The following is a 20,540-nucleotide window of genomic DNA, read 5'->3' as shown; positions in this document are numbered from 1 at the left end:
TCTCAAAAATAAATAAAAATTAAAAGGCATTTATCTCATAGAGACAGGTTCTCACTGTGTTGTTCAGCCTGATCTCGAACTCCTGGCCTCAAGCAGTCACCTCAGTCTCCCAAAGTGTTGGGATTCCAGGCATGAGCCACCAAGCCTGGCCACTTACAGAACATCGCAATTCAGACTAGCCACATTTTGAGTGCTCGGTAGCCACGTGTGGTTGATGGTGACCACCCTGGACAGGGCAGGACTGGATGATAAATTTGAACTTTAAAAATGCAAGTGGCATACACAGTGGGAACTTGAATGAAGGCTTCCCAACTCTCTTGGAAAAGGGGGTAGGCTAAGGAGTTGAAGGGGATGGGGAAGAATCTCTGGATCTGCTCTTTAATTTCAGCACAACCTTGATGAAGATGAAATGGATGATCCTGGAGATTCAGGTAAGAGATTGGGCTTTTTGCTCTGGTTCCATCTGCCCATCTCCTGCCTACCCAGATATTTCTGACTGGGGCATTTTTGTTGTTTCCAGATGGGGTCAACCTCATTTCTATGGTTGGGGAGGCCCAAGACCAGGGTGAGGCTGAAGTCAAAGGCACTGTGTCCCGAAAAAAAGCAGTTGCCACCCTGAAGGTGACTGGGTACTGGGAAAAGGAAAGTCTCCTTTGGATTCTGGACATCGGGCTGTCAGTGAAGTCCTTGCCTTTTAGATCTACAACAGGTCCCTGGAAGAAGAATTTAACCACTTTGAAGACTGGCTGTATGTATTTCCTCTGTACCGAGGGCAAGGGGGCCAGGATGCAGGTGGAGAAGAGGAAGGATCTGGACGCCTTGTGGGCAAGTTCAAGGTGCATTTGGGGAAGGAAAGCAGAACCAGGGAGCCCAGGTGGGGATTCAGAAGGACAATTCTCTTATCAGAGCCCTTTCTGTCTCCCCCCAACTCAGGGCTCCTTCCTCATTTACCCTGAATCAGAGGCAGTGTCATTCTCTGAGCCCCAGATCTCCCGAGGCATCCCACAGAACCGGCCCATCAAGCTCCTGGTCAGAGTGTATGTTGTAAAGGTGAGTCTCCATAGCCCTGGCATGCCTCCAACTATAGCTAAGGTAATGTACATGAAACCTACAGAAGGAAGGCTTTGGGAGGAACCTCGGGATCACAGAGTTCAAGTTCTTCATTTTTTAGGTGAGAAATCTTAGCCACAAAGTTAGGAGATCCCCTAGGGTTATAAAGCATGCTCATGGCAAAACCAGAATTGGGAGTTGGTCTCCTGACCCCTGTTTGTAGTTCTAGTCCTGTAGAATGGGGAGTATAATTCTAGGATGAGAGCAGGGCTGAATCTCAGGCTTCAGAAGGCTTGTTACCAAATACCTTTGTCTAACTTTGTCCATTGATGCAGTTTTCATACTGAGTTCAGTAGGGCCTTGAGGTATTCTTAAAGATATCTCAGGGCCGGTCACTGTGGCTCATGCGTGTAATCTCAGCACTTTGGGAGGCCAAGGCGGGCGGATCACGAGGTCAAGAGATCGAGACCATCCTGGCCAACCAACTTGGTGAAACCCCATCTCTACTAAAAATACAAAAATTAGCTGGGCATAGTGGCGCATGCTTGTAGTCCCAGCTACTTGGGAGGCTGAGGCAGGAGAATCACTTGAACCCGGGAGGTGGAGGTTGCAGTGAGCTGAGATTGTGCCACTGCACTCCAGTCCAGGGTGTGACAGAGCGAGACTCATCTCCAAAAAAAAAACCAAACAAACAAGAGGGTGAGTGGCAAAGAGATGGAACGAAAGGGGGAAAGGGGTCAGGGTTGTGAGAATGAGGACAAAAATGGCACTTCTCAGAGTAGATCTTTTTGTATACCCCTGACTCTTAGAACTATAGCAATGTTTCACATGCCCCCACAATAGACAAAAAATTAAAACCAACATGGAATATGAACACTAACTGTACTACAAATATGTATACAAATATACATATGGAATATGACCCTCACTGTACTACAAATGAACAATATAACCACACTGAAGGAAGTGAAGAACAAAACCAAATAACTCTGGAAAACAGTAATTTGACAGGGTTCTATAAAACTAAACATGGACCTGGTGCAGTGGCTCACGCCTGTAATCCCAGCACTTTGGGAGGCCAAGACAGGAGGATCACTTGAGCCCAGGAGGTCAAGACCAGCCTAAGCAACAAAGTGAGACTCAGTCTCTACAAAAAATTTAAAAACTAGCTGGATGTGGCTGGATGTGGTGGCTCACGCCTGTAATGCCAGCACTTTGGGAGGCTGAGGCAGGTGGATTGCCTAAGTTGGGTGGATCGCCTGAGGTCAGGAGTTTGAGACCAGCCTGGCCAACAGGGTGAACCCTGTCTCTACTAAAAATACAAAAATTTGCTGGGCATGATGGCATGTGCCTGTAGTCCCAGCTGTTTTGGAAGCTGAGGCAGGAGCATTGCTTAAAGCTGGGAGGAGAAGGTTGCAGTGAGCCAAGATATTGCCACTGCACTCCAGCCTGGGTAAGTGAGAGAGACATCATCTCAAAAAAGAAAAGAAAAAAGTGTGATGTGGTGGCATGTACCTTTGGACCCAGCTACATGGGAGACTGAGGCAGGAGGATCACTTGAGCCTAGGAGGTTGAGGCTGCAATGAGCCATGACTGTGCCACTGCACTCCAGCCTGGATGACAGGGAAAGAGCTTGTCTTACAAACAAAAACAAAATGAAAAAACAACTAAACTAAAGAGAGCTGAACATAAATGCTGTAATCTAGTTAGAAGTATGTGTTAGCAATTCTGAAACTACATTATGTGTATACTGGTATACATGAATAAGTAAACTATATTGTAGATAATGAGAACCAGGTTTCTTACTGTTGGAGAAAGAAGTTACAAATAAGGAAAGGGGATTAAGTGAATGCTGTGATATTAGATCAGAATCAGAAGTATCTGTATAAACTCATGTTTTAAAATATACACAGATGGAAAGATACAGAAATATAGATCTATGTATGTATATGTGGATTATGTTATTAATGTTTGCTATCTCTGTCTGCTGAGAAGGCCTAGAAGCAACAACATCATAGTAGCAGTGAGCATACCGGGTGCCCAGATTTTGGTTTCTAAACACCATTATTTAATAAAGGGATTGAGGACTCCTTGGAGAAGTGTTTGATTCTAGGACTAGGGCTGGGAAAATATAAGTCAAATCTGGAGCATCTTGTTGGGCAGGAGTAAGGAAGTGCTCAAAAAAGGATGGGGGCTTAATGAAAGAATGAACACAGCCAACCTGAAGGAGCTTCTAATGGTTAAGACTTGAAAAACTGGGGCAACAAAGTAAGTAATGAGGCTGGGCGCAGTGGCTCTTACATGTAATCCCAGCACTTTGGGAGGCTGAGGCAGGCAGATCACCTGAGGTCAGGAGTTCAAGACCAGCCTGGTCAACATGGTGAAATCCCGTCTCTATTAAAAATACAAAAATTAGCTCGGTGTGGTAGCACATGCCTGTAATCCCAGCTACTCAGGAGGCTGAGGCAGGATAATCATCTGAGCCTGGGAGGTGGAGGCTGCAGTGAGCTGAGATTGCGCCACTGCACTCCAGTCTGGGTGACAGAGCAAGACTCTGTCTCAAAAAAAAGGTGGCCAGGCACAGTGGCTCATGCTCATGCCTATAATCCCAGCACTTTGGGAGGCTGAGGTGGGTGGCAGGTGGCCTGAGGCCAGGAGTTCAAGACCAGCCTGGCCAACATGGTGAAACCCTGTCTCTACTAAAAATACAAAAATTAGCTGGGCGTGGTGGTGGGTACCTGTAATCCTAACTACTTGGGAGGCTGAGGCAGGAGAATCGCTTGAACCTGAGAGGTGGAAGTCACAATGAGCCAGGATCGTGCCATTGCACTCCAGCCTGGGCGACAAGAGCAAGACTTAAAAAATAATAATAATAATAATAATGATAGTATGGGATATTCAGCCATTTTTTCTTCTTCTTTTCTCTCTCTTGCCTTCTGTTTTTTTTTTGAGACGCAGTTTCACTCTTGTTGCCCCAGGCTGGAGTACAATGGCACCATCTCGGCTCATTGCAACCTCCACCTCCCAGGTTCAAACGATTCTCCTGCCTCAGCCTCCAGAACAGCTGAGACTGCAGGCATGTGCCACCATGCCCTGCTAATTTTGTATTTTTAGTAGAGACAGGGTTTCTCCATGTTGGTCAGGCTGGTCTTGAACTCCTGACCTGAGGTGATCCGTCTGCCTTGGCCTCCCAAAGTGCTGGGATTACAGGCATGATGAGCTACCGCGCCCAGCCTGCCTTCTTTTTTTGTTTTTGTTTTGAGATGGAGTCTTGCTCTTGTCGCCCAGGCTGGAGTGCAATGGCACAATCTTGGCTCACTGCAACCTCTGCCTCCTGGCTTCAAGTGATTCTCCCACCTTAGCCTCTGGAGTAGCTGGGACTTAGGCACACATCATCATGCCCGGCTAATTTTAGAGATGGGGTTTCACCATGTTGGCCAGGCTGGTCTTGAAGTTTTGACCTCAGATGATCCACCTGCCTCAGTCTTCCTGAAGTGTTGGGATTACAGGCGTGAGCCACTGCACCCAACTCTCTGTCTCCTCCTAATGCTCCCATTATATGTATGTTGGTGACTTAATGGTGTTCCACATTTGTTTGAGGCTCTATTTCATTTTTTTTTTCTCTTTTCTCTCTGTTCTTCAGCTTGCATAATCGCTTTTGATCTAGTTTCAAGTTTGCCAATTCTTACTATCGAGCCTCTCTAGTGAATTTTAAATTTTAGTTATTGTACTTTTCAACTCCAGAATTTTCATTTGGTTCTTTTAAAAAAATTGTATGTCTTGGCCAGGCACAGTGGCTCACGCCGGTAATCCCAGCACTTTGGGAGGCCGAGGCGGGTGAATCATGAGGCCAGGAGACTGAGACCATCCTGGCTAACATGGTGAAACCCCGTCTCTACTTAAAAAATACAAAAAGTTAGCTGGGTGTGGTGGCACGTGCCTGTAGTCCCAGCTACTTGGGAGGCTGAGGCAGGAGAATTGCTTGAACCTGGGAGGCAGAGGTTACAGTGAGCTGAGATTGCACCACTGCACTCCAGCCTGGGCGACAGTGAGACTCTGTCTCAAAAAAAAAAAAAAGTATATATTTATTGATATTCTCTATTTGATACAACATTATCATCATACCTTCCTTTACTTCTCTAATCAAGCTTTCCTTCAGTTCTGTGAACATATTTACACTGGCTACTTTGAAATACTTTCCTGTTGGCTGGGTGTGGTGGCTCACGCCTGTAATCCCAGCACTTTGGGAGGCTGAAGCGGGCAGATCACAAGGTCAGGAGATCAAGACCATCCTGGCTAACATGGTGAAACCCTATCTCTATTAAAAATACAAAAAATTAGCCAGGCGTGGTGGCGGGTACTGTAGTCCCAGCTACTCGGGAGGCTGAAGCAGGAGAATGGCGTGAACCCGGGAGGAGGAGCTTGCAGTGAGCTGAGATCCGGCCACTGCACTCCAGCCTGGGCAACACAGCAAGATTCCATCTCAAAAAAAAAACAAACACACACACACACACACACACACACACACTTTCCTGTTAAGTTCATTGTGTTGCTCTCATGGGCATTTTTTTGGGGGCAGATGGAAAAATAATTTTTCTATTGCTTTGCAGGCCTCATAATTTTTTGTTGGAAACAGCATTTTAGATAATACATGGTAACAACTCTGGGTACTGGGGTTTCTTGTTATTTCCTTGTTTATTTGTTTAGTGACTGGCTGGATTATTTTAGCAAAGTCTATTTCCCATCCCCTGTGTTAGATCACTGATGTTGCTACTCTGGGAGGTGCAGCTTTGGATATGCCACTGTCACCCTAGGATGACAGTGGTACTGGCAGGGCCCTCTTGCATTCTTTTCCCTGACCCCACCCAGGTAAGCTCTACTGATTGCTCTATGGTTTGCAGTAGTATCCTGGGAGCATAAAATCCTCTACAAATGAATCTAATCAAATGGTGGCTCTTTCCAATGAATACTTTCTGAGGTTAGTGTTTGATATTTGTTTTAACCCCAGGAGAGCTTCTCCCAGCTGTCTTATCCCTTGGCTCTCCCCTGTAAAATAGATACAGCCTGTAGTCTATGCTGTATCTTCATTACATCCATGAATCTCCTCCCAATCCCTCCACTACAACATCCACTTTTTTTTTTTTTTTTTTCTTTTTTTAGACGCAGTCTTGCTCTGTCGCCCAGGCTGGAGTGCTGTGGTGCAGTCTCGGCTCACTGCAACCTCGGCCTCCCAGATTCAAGAAATTCTCCTGCCTCAGCCTCCCGAGTAGCTGGGATTACAGGCGTGAGCCACCACACTTGACCAGAAAACCTGAATAGTCCTATAAGTATTAAAAGAAATTGTGTCAGAAACTCCAGACAAAATGGTCTCAGCAGCAGTTTCTACCAAACAGTTATGGATGAAACAATTTTAATCTTACACAAGGCCAGGTGAGGTGGCTCAAGCCTGTAATCCCAGCACTTTGGGAGGCCGAGACGGGCGGATCACGAGGTCAGGAGATCGAGACCATCCTGGCTAACACGGTGAAACCCCGTCTCTACTAAAAAAATACAGAAAACTAGCCTGGCAAGGTGGTGGGCGCCTGCAGTCCCAGCTACTCGGGAGGCTGAGGCAGGAGAATGGCGTAAACCCGGGAGGCGGAGCTTGCCGTGAGCTGAGATCCGGCCACTGCACTCCAGCCTGGGCAACAGAGCGAGACTCTGTCTCAAAAAAAGAAAAAAAAAAAAAAGGCTGGATGCGGTGGCTCACGCCTGTAATCCCAGCATTTTGGGAGGCCAAGGCGGGCGGATCACGAGGTCAGGAGATCGAGACCATCCTGGCTAACACGATGAAACCCTGTCTCTACTAAAAAATACAAAAACTTAGCCGGGCGCGGTGGCGGGCGCCTGTGGTCCCAGCTACTCAGGAGGCTGAGGCTGGAGAATGGCGTGAACCCGGGAGGCGGAGCTTGCAGTGAGCCGAGATCAAGCCACTGCACTCCAGCCTGGGCCACAGAGCCAGACTCGGCCTCAAAAAAAAAAAAAAAAAAAAAAAACAACTTACACAAACCATTTCAGACAATATAAAAAGAAACACCCCAGTTAATCCCATGAGGGTGGCATAATCTTGGTGCAAAACCTGAGAATGACATGAGAAAGTAAAATTATAGGCCAGTTTCACTCACAAACATTTATTCCACAGGTATGTTTTGCAATTTTTTTTTTTTTTTTTTTGAGACGGAGTTTTGCTCTTGTTGCCCAGGCTGGAGTGCAGTGGCATGATCTCGGCTCACCGCAACCTCCACCTCCCGGGCTCAAGCGATTCTCCTGCCTCAACCTCCTGAGTAGCTGGGTTTACATTGCATACGCCACCACGCCCAGCTAATTTTGTATTTTTAGTGGAGACATGGTTTCTCCATGTTGGTCAGGCTAGTCTCAAAGTCCCGACCTCAGGTGATCTGCCCACCTTGGCCTCCCAAAGTGCTGGGATTAGAGGTGTGAGCCACCGCGCCCGGCCTTTCTTGCATTTTTTTATGAGGTACTAGGCAGTGTTCTGGGTACTGCTGACAAAAAGCAGTGAGTAAAACATGAAAATGGTGCCCTCATGAACTTTACATTCTAGTGAAAAGAGATTAACAACAACCATAATCAATAAGTAAATTTTATAGCTTACGGGCTGGGCGTGGTAGCTCATACCTATAATCCCAGCACTTTGGGACTGGGGGCAGGGGGCGGATCACCTGAGGTCAGGAGTTCAAGATCAGTCTGGTCAACATGGCAAAACCCCGTCTCTAGTAAAAATACAAAAATTAGCCAGGCCTGGTGGCACACGCCTGTAATCACAGCTACTCAAGAGGCTGAGGAAGGAGGATTGCTTTTACCAGGGAGGCGGAGGTTGCAGTGAGCCGAGACCTCACCATTGTACTCTACCTTGGTCGATAAGAGCAAAACTCCGTCTCAAAACAAAAAAATTATGTATCTTATTTATATGTTAGAAAATTAAAAGTGCTGTGGAGAAAAGTGGGAAGTGCTGGGGGTGGGTTGCAAATGGATGGTCAGGGTTGATAGACCTCAATAAGACTTTTTTTTTTGTAGAGATGGGGTCTTGCTATATTGCCTAGGTTGTATCGAACTACAAAGTGCTGGATTACAGGCACAAGCCACCATGTCCGGCTGAGAAAGTGTTAAACAAATACTAGAAAGCTGGGCACAGTGGCTTGCACCTGTAGTCCCAGCTACTAGGAAGGCTGAGATGGGAGGATTGTTTGAGCTTGGGAGGCTGAGCTGTAGGGAGCTGTGATGCCACCACTGCAATTCAGCCTGGGTGACAGAGTGAGACCCTGTCTCTCAAACACACACTAGGAGAGGGCCAAGGAGTTATCCAGGTGGCTACCTGAGGAAGAAAGCGTTCCAGCAGAACAGCTGGTACAGAGGCCATCAGGTGGAACCACCACTCATGTGTGAGGAACAACAAGGAGCCCCTTGTGGCCGTAGCAGGCAGGATAAATGAGGAACAGGTTTTAGGAATGACGGCTTCAGAGGAAATGGAGCAGCGATGGGCAGAGGAAGGAGATCATATTGGGTTTTGTTATTCACTTTATTCTGAATTACATGGGAAGCCATAGGAAGGTTCTGAGCAAAGGAGTGCCAGAATATAACTTAAATTTTCTTTCTTTCTTTCTTTCTTTTTTTTTTTTTTTTTTGAGACAGAGTCTTGCTCTGTCACCCAGGCTGGAGTGCAGTGCTGCGATCTTGGCTCACTGCAACCTCTGCCTTCCTGGTTCAAGCAATTCTCCTGCCTCACCCTCGCAAGTAGCTGGGATTACAGGCGCTCACCACCACGCCTGACTAATTTTTGTATTTTTAGTAGAGATGGGGTTTCACCATGTTGGCCAGGCTGGTCTCAAACTCTTGACCTCAGATAATCCACCTGCCTAGGCCTCTTAAAGTTCAGGGATTACAGGCGTGAGCCACTGCTCCTAGCCTTTATTGTCCTTTTTAAAAAATGAAGGTCAGGTTAGGCATAGCGTCTCATTCCTGTAATCCCAGCACTTTGGGAAGCCAAGGTGGGCGGATCACGAGGTCAGGAGTTTGAGACCAGCCTGGCGAAAGTGGTGAAACCCGGTCTCTACTAAAAATACAAAAAATGTAGCCGGGCGTGGTGGCAGGTGCCTGTTTCCCAGCTACTCAAGAGGCTGAGGCAGGAGAATCGCTTGAACCCAGGAGGCGGGGGTTGCAGTGAGCCAAGACCACACCAGTGCACTCCAGCCTGGGCGACAGAGTGGGACTCAGTCTCAAAAAAAAAAAAAAGAAAAGAAAAAAAATTAAGGTCACCTTAGTGGGTATGAAGTGGTATCTAATTGTGGTTTTGATTTGTTTCCTAATGACAATGAACAGTCTTCATGTGCTTTTTAGACTGTTGCGTATCTTGGAGACATGTCTAAAGTCCTTTGTCTATTTTTAAATTAGATTGTTGTTTTGTTGAGTTGTAGGAGTTCTTCGAATATTCTGGCTACTAGATTCTTACATGGCTTGCAGATATTTTCTCTCACTTTCTAGGTTGTCTTTTCACTCTATTGATAGTGTCCTTTAAAGCATAAGAGATGTTAATTTTGATGAAGTCCAATTTATTTTTATTTCTTTCATTGACTGTGCTTTTTGGTCATAACTAAGAAACCTTTGCAGAATCCAAGGTCGTGAAGACTTTTGCCTGTTTTCTGCTGTGAGTTTGAGTTTTGGCTCTCATGTTTAAGTCTGATCCATTCTGGGTTAGTTTTTGTATCTAGTGTGAGGTGAGGGTCTGACCTCATACTTTTGCACGTGACTGTCCCGTTGTCTCAGCTCCATCTGTTGGAGAAATGGTTCTTTTCCCATTGAATGGCCTACGTAGCCTTGTTGAAAATCGATTGAACCATATATATGTGGATTTCTTTCTGGACTCTCAACTCTATTCCACTGATCTATGTTTATGCACTACTTTACTCCTTTATTACTGTCACTTTGTACTAAATTTGTGGGGTATGTTTTTTTTTTTTTTTTTGACACGGTCTCACTCTGTTGCCCAGGGTGGGGTGCAGTGGCATGATCATGGCTCACTGCAGCCCTGACCTCCCAGGCTCAAGCAATCCTTCCACCTCAGCCCCCACAAGTAGCTGGGACTACAGGCGCATGCCACCATGCCCAGCTAATTTTTTCTTTTTTTTTTTTTTTTTGAGACGGAGTCTCGCTCTGTCGCCCAGGCTGGAGTGCAGTGGCGCGATCTCGGCTCACTGCAAGCTCCGCCTCCGGGGTTCACGCCATTCTCCTGCCTCAGCCTCCTGAGTAGCTGGGACTACAGGCGCCCGCCACCGCACCCGGCTAATTTTTTGTATTTTTAGTAGAGACGGGGTTTCACCATGGTCTCGATCTCCTGACCTTGTGATCCGCCCGCCTCGGCCTCCCAAAGTGCTGGGATTACAGGCGTGAGCCACCGCGCCCGGCCTAATTTTTTCTATTTTTTAGTAGAGACAGGATTTCGCCATGTTGCCCAAGCTGGTCTTGAACTCCTGAGCTCCTGCCTGTCTTAGCATCCCAGAGTACTAGGATTACAGGTGTGAACCACTGAGCCAAGCCGGCACAGGAAATTAAGGCTTGACTGAATATCTCTAAGTAGGATTTGGAGAGGACAAGAGAGGAAAGAGATTTCAAATAAAAAAATTAACATGTAATCACAAGGAGAAAAAAAAGCTTTGCCTTTATGAAGCTTGCATTCTAGTAGGAGAAACAAACATTAACAATAAGTAAATGTTAGTGCCTTAGAAAGGCATTAAGTGTGGCCATGTGTGATGGTTCAAGCCTGTAATCCTAGCACTTTGGGAAGCTGAGGCAGGCGGATCACCTGAGGTCAGCAGTTCGAGACCAGCCTGGCCAGCATGGTGAAACCCCCGTCTCTAATAATACAAAAATTAGCCAGATGTGGTGGCACATGCCTGTAATCCCAGCAACTAGGCAGGCTGAGGCAGGAGAATTGCTTGAACCTGGGAGGTAGAGGTTGTTACAGTGAGCGGAGATCACGCCATTGCATTCCAACCTGGGCAACAGAGCGAGACTCTCTCAGGGAAAAAAAAGAAAGCATAAGTGCTATGGAAAATATAAATACCAAAAATATAATCAAATTGGCACAGTGGCTCATGCCTGTAACCCCAGCTACTCAGAAGGCTGAGGTGGGAGGACTGCTTGATGCCAGGAGTTCTCAAGACCAGCCTGGGCAACAGAACGAGACCCAATCTCTAAAAAGATGAAAATATCATCAGAGAGAAAGTATAGATTACTACAACGGAATGACAGTCAGCCCATCAACTTCTCTACAGCAACCAAAAGTGCTAGAAGAAAAATAGAAAAATATCTTTAAAGCACTGAGAGAAATTTTAAATAACTGTCACCTTGAATTGTATGTCCTAGGAAATGTTCATTCAAGAAAGAAAAAAATGAAAGACCTCTTTAGGCAAACAACAATTGAAAAAATTACCCAACAACTTTCAGTCAAGAAACTACACAGGGCTGAAGGTGTAGTGGCTCACTCTGTGTAATCCCAGGACTTTGGGAGGCCAAGGTGGGAAAATCATTTGAGGCCAGGAGTTCAACACCAACCTTGGCAACGTAGTGAGAGCCCTATCTCTACAAAAAGAAAAGGAGGGAAAAAAAGAAAATAAACTACACAGAATATAAAGCCTGCCTTCCTCCCTCCCTCCCTTCCTCCCTCCCTCCCTCCCTCCCTTCCTTCCCTCCCTCCCTCCCTCCCTTCCTTCCCTCCCTCCCTCTTTCTCTCTTTCTTTCTTTTCGAGACAGTTTGCTTCTGTTGCCCAGGCTGGCGTGCAGTGGCACGATCTCAGCTCACTGCAATTTCTGCCCCCCGGGTTCAAGTGATTCTCTTGCCTCAGCCTCCCGGGTAGCTGAGATTATAGGCATGTGCCACCACGCCTGGCTAAGTTTTGTATTTTTAGTAAGATGGGGTTTCTCCATGATGGCTAGGTTGGTCTCCAACTCCTGCTAGTGATCCACCTGCCTTGGCCTCCCAAAGTGCTGGGATTACAGGTATGAGCCACTGCGCCCGGCCCTACACAGGATATAATTTCAAAAGGAGAAACATGACTATTGAACAGTGAAGGAAGCCAGATTTGGTGGCTTATGCCTGTAATTCCAGCACTTTGGGAGACCACGATAGGAGGATTGCTTGAGGTCAGGAGTTTGAGACCAGCCTGGGCAACACAGTGAGACCTCCATGTCTATTAAAAAAACATTCATAAATTGGTGGCTCACGCCTGTAATCCCAGCACTTTGGGAGGCTGAGGCGGGCGGATCACGAAGTCAGGAGATCGAGACGCTCCTGGCTAACACGGTGAAACCCCGTCTCTACTGAAAATACAAAAAATTAGCCGGACGTGGTGGTGGGCGCCTGCAGTCCCAGCTACTCGGGAGGCTGAGGCGGGAGAATGGCGTGAACCCGGGAGGCGGAGCTTGCAGTGAGCCGAGATCATGCCACTGCACTCCAGCCTGGGTGACAGAGTGAGACTCTGTCTCAAAAAAAAAAAAAAAAAAAAAAATCATAAATTAAAAAATAAGTCAAACAATATAGAAAGTTATGAGTTGAATAGTAAGTCCCTTATACATCTTTCAAAATATTTTGTTTCATTATACTTTTCGTTATACCTATTTGTATGACTTAACTATTTCATAACTAATTGAAAATAAAAGTCATCTTGTCCAACCTCTCCATTAGCTCCTCACAGTGGGAGATCTCTCCTTGATAACTACTTGCTTTCACATAATGGGAAATTAGGTCTGACAAGGGTAACCTTAGGTTATCATAATGACGTTTCTCTCAGTTCCACTCCATGCTGTTCCCCTAGGCTACCAACCTGGCTCCTGCAGACCCCAATGGCAAAGCAGACCCTTATGTGGTGGTGAGCGCTGGCCGGGAGCGGCAGGACACCAAGGAACGCTACATCCCCAAGCAGCTCAACCCCATCTTTGGAGAGTGAGGCTGGGCCCTGTGGGGTGGAACCGGGGTAGCTGGAGGAGCATCCAGCCCTGTGGCCTTGTGGCAGCTGGCCTAGGGATGGCAAGGGAATGGACAGGGGCTGCTGACAACGCCACCCCCTCCCCAGACCACCTCCTGGAGCATGAAAATGACCTCAGCCCCTCTTCCTCCTTGCCAGGATCCTGGAGCTAAGCATCTCTCTCCCAGCTGAGACGGAGCTGACGGTGGCCATATTTGATCATGACCTCGTGGGTTCTGACGACCTCATCGGGGAGACCCACATTGATCTGGAAAACCGATTCTATAGCCACCACAGAGCAAACTGTGGGCTGGCCTCCCAGTATGACGTGTGGGTCTGGCAGGGCCCACAGGAGCCATTCTAACTTTCTGGCCAAACACATTCAAGCTCACATTCCCTTTTCTGTCTCCAGATCCTATGATTTCATGGAAGGGGACCCTCCCACCCAACGCCACTGCCAACCAAGACAGCTCAGTGGTCAAGACTTGGGCTTGGGAGTGGGATCCTGTAACAAATGCCACTTGACCTGTTTTTTTTTTCTTTTTCTTTTTTGAAATGGAGTCTCGCTCTGTCTCCCAGGCTGGAGTGCAGTGGCACTATCTCGGCTGATTGCAACCTCTGCCTCCTGGGTTCAAGCGATTCTCCTGCCTCAGCCTCCCCAGTAGCTGGGATTACAGGCGTGGGCCACCATGCCCAGCTAATTTTTGTATTTTTAGTAGAGACAGGGTTTCACCATGTTGGCCAGGCTGGTCTCGAACCCCTGACCTCAAGTGATCCGCCCACATCTGCCTCCCAAAGTGCTGGTATTACAGGTGTGAGCCACCACACCAGGCCCACTTAACCTCTTCGAGCCTCAGTTTTCTCATCTGCAAAACAGAGGTAATAAGATCAGTATCTTCTTAATGGAAGCACCCGGACTACATTTTTGATTTTCGATTTTCATTGTTATTGTAAACGAGGACTAACCTGTCTCCCGTTGGGAGTTTTGAACCTAGACCTCATGTCTTCATGATGTCACCCCTGCCCCAGGCCCAGGTGTGTCCCCACACCAGCCCCAGCGGATGCATCTTCCTTTTCTGCCTGCAGGGATGGTTACAATGCCTGGCGTGATGCGTTCCGGCCTTCGCAGATCCTGGCGGGGCTGTGCCAACGCTGTGGCCTCCCTGCCCCTGAATACCGAGCCGGTGCTGTCAAGGTGGGCAGCAAAGTCTTTCTGACACCGCCGGAGACCCTGCCCCCAGGTACCAGCCCCTTTCTGTTAAAGCAAGATGTTGGTAGAACAAGGTACAGGAGGCCCAGGTGCCCAGTCTTGTGTGCTCCCCAAAATAACCCATTGTTTCAGCAGTTAGAGGTGAATTTGGTTGAGTAAGGATGAGGTTCTTGGGTGTTAGGGAGCAAACAGTCTTTACTGGTGAGCGTGAGATCCCCCAAAGAGCCAAAGTGGACTCGTAACTAATCAAGTTCCCAGAACGCAGAGGTCCCATAGAGCATCCCATGTAACAGAATGTGGCTGCAGAATTAAATGGCTGGAGGCTTATTCTTTTTATTTTTATTTTTATTTTTGAGACAGGATATTGCTCTGTCACCCAGGCTAGAGTGCAGCCATCTCAGCTCACTGCAGCCTGGACCTCCCAGGCTCAAGTGATCCTCCCACCTCAGCTCCCCGAGTAGCTGGGATTACAGGTGTGCACCATCATGCCCGCCTGTTTCTTTTTCTTTTGGTAGAGATGAGGTTTCGCCATGTTACTCAGGCTGGTCTCAAACTCCTGGACTCAAGCGATCCTCCCACCTTGGCCTCCAAAAGTCCTGGGATTACAGGCATGAGCCACTGCGCCTGCTCTGGTGGCTTATTCTCTAAATAGGGTCTAGGCAAAGGTGGCAGTACCTCCAATCCCACTGTCCCCTGACTGCTGGCTTTTCACTGGGCAAAAAGTTATAGCAGCTTCCCCCACTTTTTGTGCATTTCAGAGCTGCTCTCCTAGCCCACAGGGCTTTATCCGACAGAGTGGCTTCCCCAGCTTAGAGCTTCTGTGGCGGGGGAGGGAGGGAGGAGACGTGGAAACTGTGTGGAACCCTAAGCTCACACACCTCTTGTTTCAGGCAGCAGTGGCCCCAAGGTGAGTGGGGACCCTGAAGAGGCCCAGGCATTGCTTGTGTTGAGGCGCTGGCAGGAAATGCCGGGTTTTGGGATCCAGCTGGTACCCGAGCATGTAGAAACACGGCCTCTCTACCATCCCCGTAGCCCCGGGCTGCTGCAGGTGAGGAGGGCTCAGCACCCAGGCCCAGAATCACAAGACTCTCGGAATCCCAGGATACCCACCCAATCCTGGGCCCTGGGCCCCCAGGACAGCCTTTCCCCAAGGTGTCCACCTAGGTGCCACCTGCAGCTCCTGACTACGGCTCCTGTTGCTGGTCCCTGTGTCCCTGCTTGTCCTGGACCTCCATCCTGGACCACACCCTCACCCCTGACCCTCGTCCTACAGGATCCCCACCCCTGGGCACCAAGACTCAGGATGTGGGGTTCCTAACCTGACCCCCTGCAGATCTCTAAGATCTGGACCTTGGAACACCAGATATTACTTTTAATCTCAACTTCCCCTTCTGGAACCTCATTTTTTTTTTATTTTTTGAAATGGGGTCTCACTCTGTTGCCCAGGCTGGAGTGCAGTTCCGTGATCTCGGTTCACTGCAGCCTCCGCCTCTCAGGCTCAAGTGATCCTCCCACCTCAGCCTCAGGGGTAGCTGGGATTACAGGCGTCTGCTACTAAACCCGGCTAATTCTTGTATTTTTTGTAGAGACAGGGTTGCGTCATGTTGCCCAGGCTGGCCTCAAACTCCTGAGCTCAAGCCATCTACCCTCCATGGACTCCCAAAGTGCTGGGATTATAGGCGTGAGCCACTGCACCCAGCCTGGACCTCATCCTTGAACCCCTAATCTAACCTTGATCCTGGAACCCACACTTCAGACTCCACCTTTATCCTCATCCCCCAGGATCTGCCTGACCCTGTCATTTTGACCCTAGCTCTTTTCTCCACCTGGGGACAAGGCACAGCCTGTGGCCACAGGGCTGTCAGGGAAGGTTGGGAGCCTGACAAGACCCTCCAGCCTGGTCCTGTCCCCCCAGGGATCTCTCCACATGTGGATTGACATCTTTCCTCGAGATGTGCCTGCCCCACCCCCAGTTGACATCAAGCCTCGGCAGCCGGTCAGGTGAGAGTTCTGTCGCCTCCTCCCAAGGCGGATACACGTCTTGGTCTACCTGTACAAGGGTCCTCTGAAAACCTGGGTCCCCAGTGAAGCAGGCAGAGGCTGCTAATCACAGGCTGTCCAGTAGGTGCCATTAAATTCCCTTTTATTCATAAGCCATTGCAAGTTGAGTGTCTCTTGTAAACTGACTCCAAGTACCTTTTGGTAAGCCCCCTTCCCACCTGAGCTCATCTGAGTGGAGTTCTGTGTGGGGCACAGCCACGTCACACAGGCTGAATGCAGATGCTCGGATACCAGCAGCCTGTCACTTTCTGCCTCTGGGCTCTGCTTTCCTTGGTGTCACTCTCAGGGAGCCCTCTGCAGTCTGGGGGCAAGGTGGCATCTAACAGTGTGAGGCGGCTTACATCTTTTTTTTTTTTTTTTTTTTTTGAGACGGAGTCTCGCTCAGTCGCCCAGGCTAGAGTGCAGTGGCCGGATCTCAGCTCACTGCAAGCTCCGCCTCCCGGGTTCACGCCATTCTCCTGCCTCAGCCTCCCGAGTAGCTGGGACTACAGGCGCCCGCCACCTCGCCCGGCTAGTTTTTTGTATTTTTTAGTAGAGACGGGGTTTCACCGTGTCAGCCAGGATGGTCTCGATCTCCTGACCTCGTGATCCGCCCGTCTCGGCCTCCCAAAGGAGGCTTACATCTTAGCCAGGCCACCTGAGCGGAAACAAACACCTCTTTCCCAGTTACAGCAAAAGCCTCAGGGCTGACTCAGTAGACCAGCTTGGGTCAAATGCTGTGCCCTGAACCAATCATTGTGGCCAGGGGGCTGTAATACTGGAATCGGCCAGTCCAGGGATGTCTCCCCCACCCTGCCCAGCCAGGGAGGGAGGGGCCTGCCCCACCAGAATCCCATAGATTGACCGTGGTGGTGGGGAGGGGTGGTTGGGGCGGGGGCGGGTCACCAGCAGAAAATCACGGTGCTGTCAACAAATAAGGGGAAGTTGATGCTGGGCTGGAGAAAACAGCTACCCAGGCAACCCCATGGCAGCCAAGGACAGGGCTACACGAGGGTAGGGTCCAGAGTGTCACAGCCCTCCTGTCCCTCAGGCACTGTACGCTCACTCTCGTCCCCCGTCTCTCATCCTCCCTCTTCTCCCTGCAGACTGGCTTTCTCTGTTCACTCACTTTTCTACATCCCCGAACTCTGGCTTGTAGTGGCTCCAGCTCTGCATCTGATGCCACACCATGCAGTAGTACAGGGTCCTGATTCCAAATTCACAGGAAGGAGAACCTTGCTGGCCCAGCAGACCATTCCTGATGTCATCTGCTGTGGCCAGGGTGGTCAGTGACACCTGGGGCTGTCCCTTCATGGGACCACAGGCATTGGATTCCCCTGCTGGGCACACAGGTGCCCAGTGACTGTCAGTGGGCCAGGCCCAGGTCCCTCCTGTTTCCTGCAGCCTCTTTCAGGGCCCCGCTCGAGAGTCTGAAGCCACCCCCTAATGTGCCCCACAGCTATGAGCTCAGAGTTGTCATCTGGAACACGGAAGATGTGGTTCTGGATGACGTGAATCCACTCACCGGAGAGATGTCGAGTGACATCTATGTGAAGAGGTAGCCTGCAGGCCAGGTGGGGCAATGGCAGTGCACTAAGGGGGGACTGTAAATGGGTGTGGGCCCTCGGGCTGAGTCCAGACCCCGGTCCCCAGGCCCTCCGTGGTGCTGAGAGCTGGGTGAGGAGTGGGTTCTCCGTGTAGCTCCAGCCCTGACACTCACCCAACCCGGCCCCAGCTGGGTGAAGGGGCTGGAGCATGACAAGCAGGAGACAGATGTTCACTTCAACTCCCTGACTGGGGAGGGGAACTTCAATTGGCGCTTTGTGTTCCGCTTCGACTACCTGCCCACGGAGCGGGAGGTAAGCGTCCGGCGCCGGCCTGGACCCTTCGCCTTGGAGGAGGCCGAGTTTCGGCAGCCCGCAGTGCTGGTCCTGCAGGTCTGGGACTATGACCGCATCTCCGCCAACGACTTCCTTGGTATTGCACTGCTTAGCCTTCCCCACCCTCAGCCCCTGCCTCCAGCCCTCACCTCTGTCCCCTGGTTCCCTACTCTGACCCAATCTTGAATCAGGATTTTGGACCCAAGGTCTGAAACCTTTGCTTTCTGGCCTAATTACTGAGTTAATTGAGCCCAGACCACAGTAACCTCCATTCCCACCAAGTCTCTGATTCAACTCTGATTTGACCCTAGCTTGTCGCCCTGACACTGACTCCACAGCCCCTGCTCCTTGGCACTCTGATCCCAACCCTTGGCCCTCTTCCACTGGGGAGTGGCAATGGGTAGACCACTGGGCTGTGGTTTGGGTGGTCCATAACTGTGGCCTGACCACACACTGCAACTTTCAGATGCCCCAACTTACAACCTTGGTGTGTTGCCTCCTCACCCCTGGCACAATGAGACTTTGATCCCATGCCTAACCCGGTGTGCTCTGGACTTGCAGGATCCCTGGAGTTGCAGCTACCGGACATGGTGCGTGGGGCCCGGGGCCCCGAGCTCTGCTCTGTGCGGCTGGCCCGTGATGGGGCCGGGCCGAGATGCAATCTGTTTCGCTGCCGCCGCCTGCGAGGCTGGTGGCCAGTAGTGAAGCTGAAGGAGGCAGAGGACGTGGAGCGGGAGGCTCAGGCTAGCAAGAAGAAGCGAAAGCAGAGGAGGAGGAAGGGCCGGCCAGAAGACCTGGAGTTCACAGACACGGGTGGCAATGTGTACATCCTCACGGTGGGTACCCGTGGCGGAGGCCAGGCTGAGCTGGGGCCTGAGCCGGCCCTGTGCTCCCAGTGATGCAGGAGTGTCTTTTTTAGGGCAAGGTAGAGGCAGAGTTTGAGCTGCTGACCGTGGAGGAGGCTGAGAAACGGCCGGTGGGGAAGGGGCGGAAGGAGCCAGAGCCTCTGGAGAAACCCAGGTGAGTCAGGCACAGGGGCCGGGGCCACAGCCTGGGCCGATGGGGGAGGCGGGGGTGCCCAAGGGGCCACCTTCTCATCCTGACACCACCCTTCTCAACAGCCGCCCCAAAACTTCCTTCAACTGGTTGGTGAACCCGCTGAAGACCTTTGTCTTCTTCATCTGGCGCCGGTACTGGCGCATCCTGGTGCTGCTGCTGCTACTGGCACTGCTCACCGTCTTCCTCCTCCTGGTCTTCTACACCATCCCTGGCCAGATCAGCCAGGTCATCTTCCGTCCCCTCCACAAGTGACTCTCACTGACCTTGGACACTCACCCAGGGTGCCACCCCTTCAACGCCTGCTCCTGGAAGTCTTTCTTGCCAACGTGAGCTACCCGAGAGTCCAGTGCTTCCTCTGAATAAACCTATCACAGCCACTGACCCATGGTCACGTGCTGTCCAAGGCTGGCGCTCCAGGTGGCAGAGAACAGATGTTCTTGGGTGGCTCAGGTGCTGGGGGCTTACTTGAAGAATGCACAGGGATAGAAGGCTGCCCCCATCCCCACTGCAGGGAAGAAAAGGGCCCCGGCAGCTGAGTTATGACCCCCTCTGAGCAGCTCCACCACGGCTCCTGCTCCTGCTGGCGGCCAGGTCCCTCTCACCTCACCTGTTTCTGGCTTCCACTGCTCCAGGACAGCTAAGGACCTGACAGACTCCATTAACCTGTCCATTCCTCACCATCCCTGAGAGAGGCTTCCATCAGAGCTGGATCTCGGGTCTGACTCCAGAGGTTCTGCTGTCACTACCTGACTTCGCTTCCTTTCCCCTTTCTCTTGCTTTTCCCCTGCCACAGTCTTAGATCAACATTCGAGATATGATCTGATAAACTGGTTGTTTAGGTACCCCTACCTCCCTGGGCCATAGACTGGTGAGGTCGCTGGGCCCTGCTTCTCCACATGTAGCCAGAGTTCTAACGAGAAACCCTGATTAGGCCCCAAGCCAGGGGTCTGGTGCTGGCCCTGCTCCAGAATGGCCACTGCTACCTTCCCACCTTCCCACCTTGATGTTCAGTTTTGCTTCCACCTAGGAGACTGCAAAGGACCTGGAGGGACTCCTCACTGCAGTGAGAGCCAGCGCGGGCGGGGTTTGGCACAGAGTGGGATCAGTGAGTGTGACAGGATCAGGTGGACTGAGCCCAGGGTGGTGGAGAGCGACCCCAGCTTTACCCATCAATGAAGTGGCAAGCCCCAATCTGCACCCAGGGCCCTGAATTAGTGGCCTGGGGGCCATGGTGGCTCCAGGAAGCTCACGCTAAAAAGGTCCAAGTGAGCCCTGGGGCTGAAC

General features: G+C 50.2%; 1 protein-coding gene across 5 annotated transcripts in view; it reads left to right on the top strand.

Moving 5' to 3' along the window:
• LOC102116602 (fer-1-like protein 4) overlaps positions 1-19,637 on the top strand; it is a 53,289-nt gene extending 33,652 nt beyond the window's left edge. For all 5 annotated transcript variants that reach the window (XM_045362835.3, XM_074005192.1, XM_074005191.1 and 2 more), the window contains 14 exons: positions 389-431; positions 521-621; positions 699-836; positions 934-1,050; positions 12,918-13,045; positions 13,227-13,397; positions 14,154-14,308; positions 15,168-15,325; positions 16,193-16,278; positions 17,777-17,875; positions 18,053-18,294; positions 18,759-19,033; positions 19,117-19,217; positions 19,319-19,637. In XM_045362835.3, the coding sequence (XP_045218770.2) occupies positions 389-431; positions 521-621; positions 699-836; positions 934-1,050; positions 12,918-13,045; positions 13,227-13,397; positions 14,154-14,308; positions 15,168-15,325; positions 16,193-16,278; positions 17,777-17,875; positions 18,053-18,294; positions 18,759-19,033; positions 19,117-19,217; positions 19,319-19,508 (2,004 nt within the window). In that variant the 3' untranslated portion in view covers positions 19,509-19,637. The remainder of the gene's footprint in view (positions 1-388; positions 432-520; positions 622-698; positions 837-933; positions 1,051-12,917; positions 13,046-13,226; positions 13,398-14,153; positions 14,309-15,167; positions 15,326-16,192; positions 16,279-17,776; positions 17,876-18,052; positions 18,295-18,758; positions 19,034-19,116; positions 19,218-19,318) is intronic.
• The last annotated feature ends 903 nt before the right edge of the window (positions 19,638-20,540 follow it).

Source organism: Macaca fascicularis, chromosome 10 (assembly GCF_037993035.2).
Source record: "Macaca fascicularis isolate 582-1 chromosome 10, T2T-MFA8v1.1".
Classification (NCBI taxonomy): Eukaryota; Metazoa; Chordata; class Mammalia; order Primates; family Cercopithecidae; genus Macaca; species Macaca fascicularis.
Note: the sequence above shows the minus strand (reverse complement) of the source record. Positions and strands in the feature narration are given on the sequence as shown.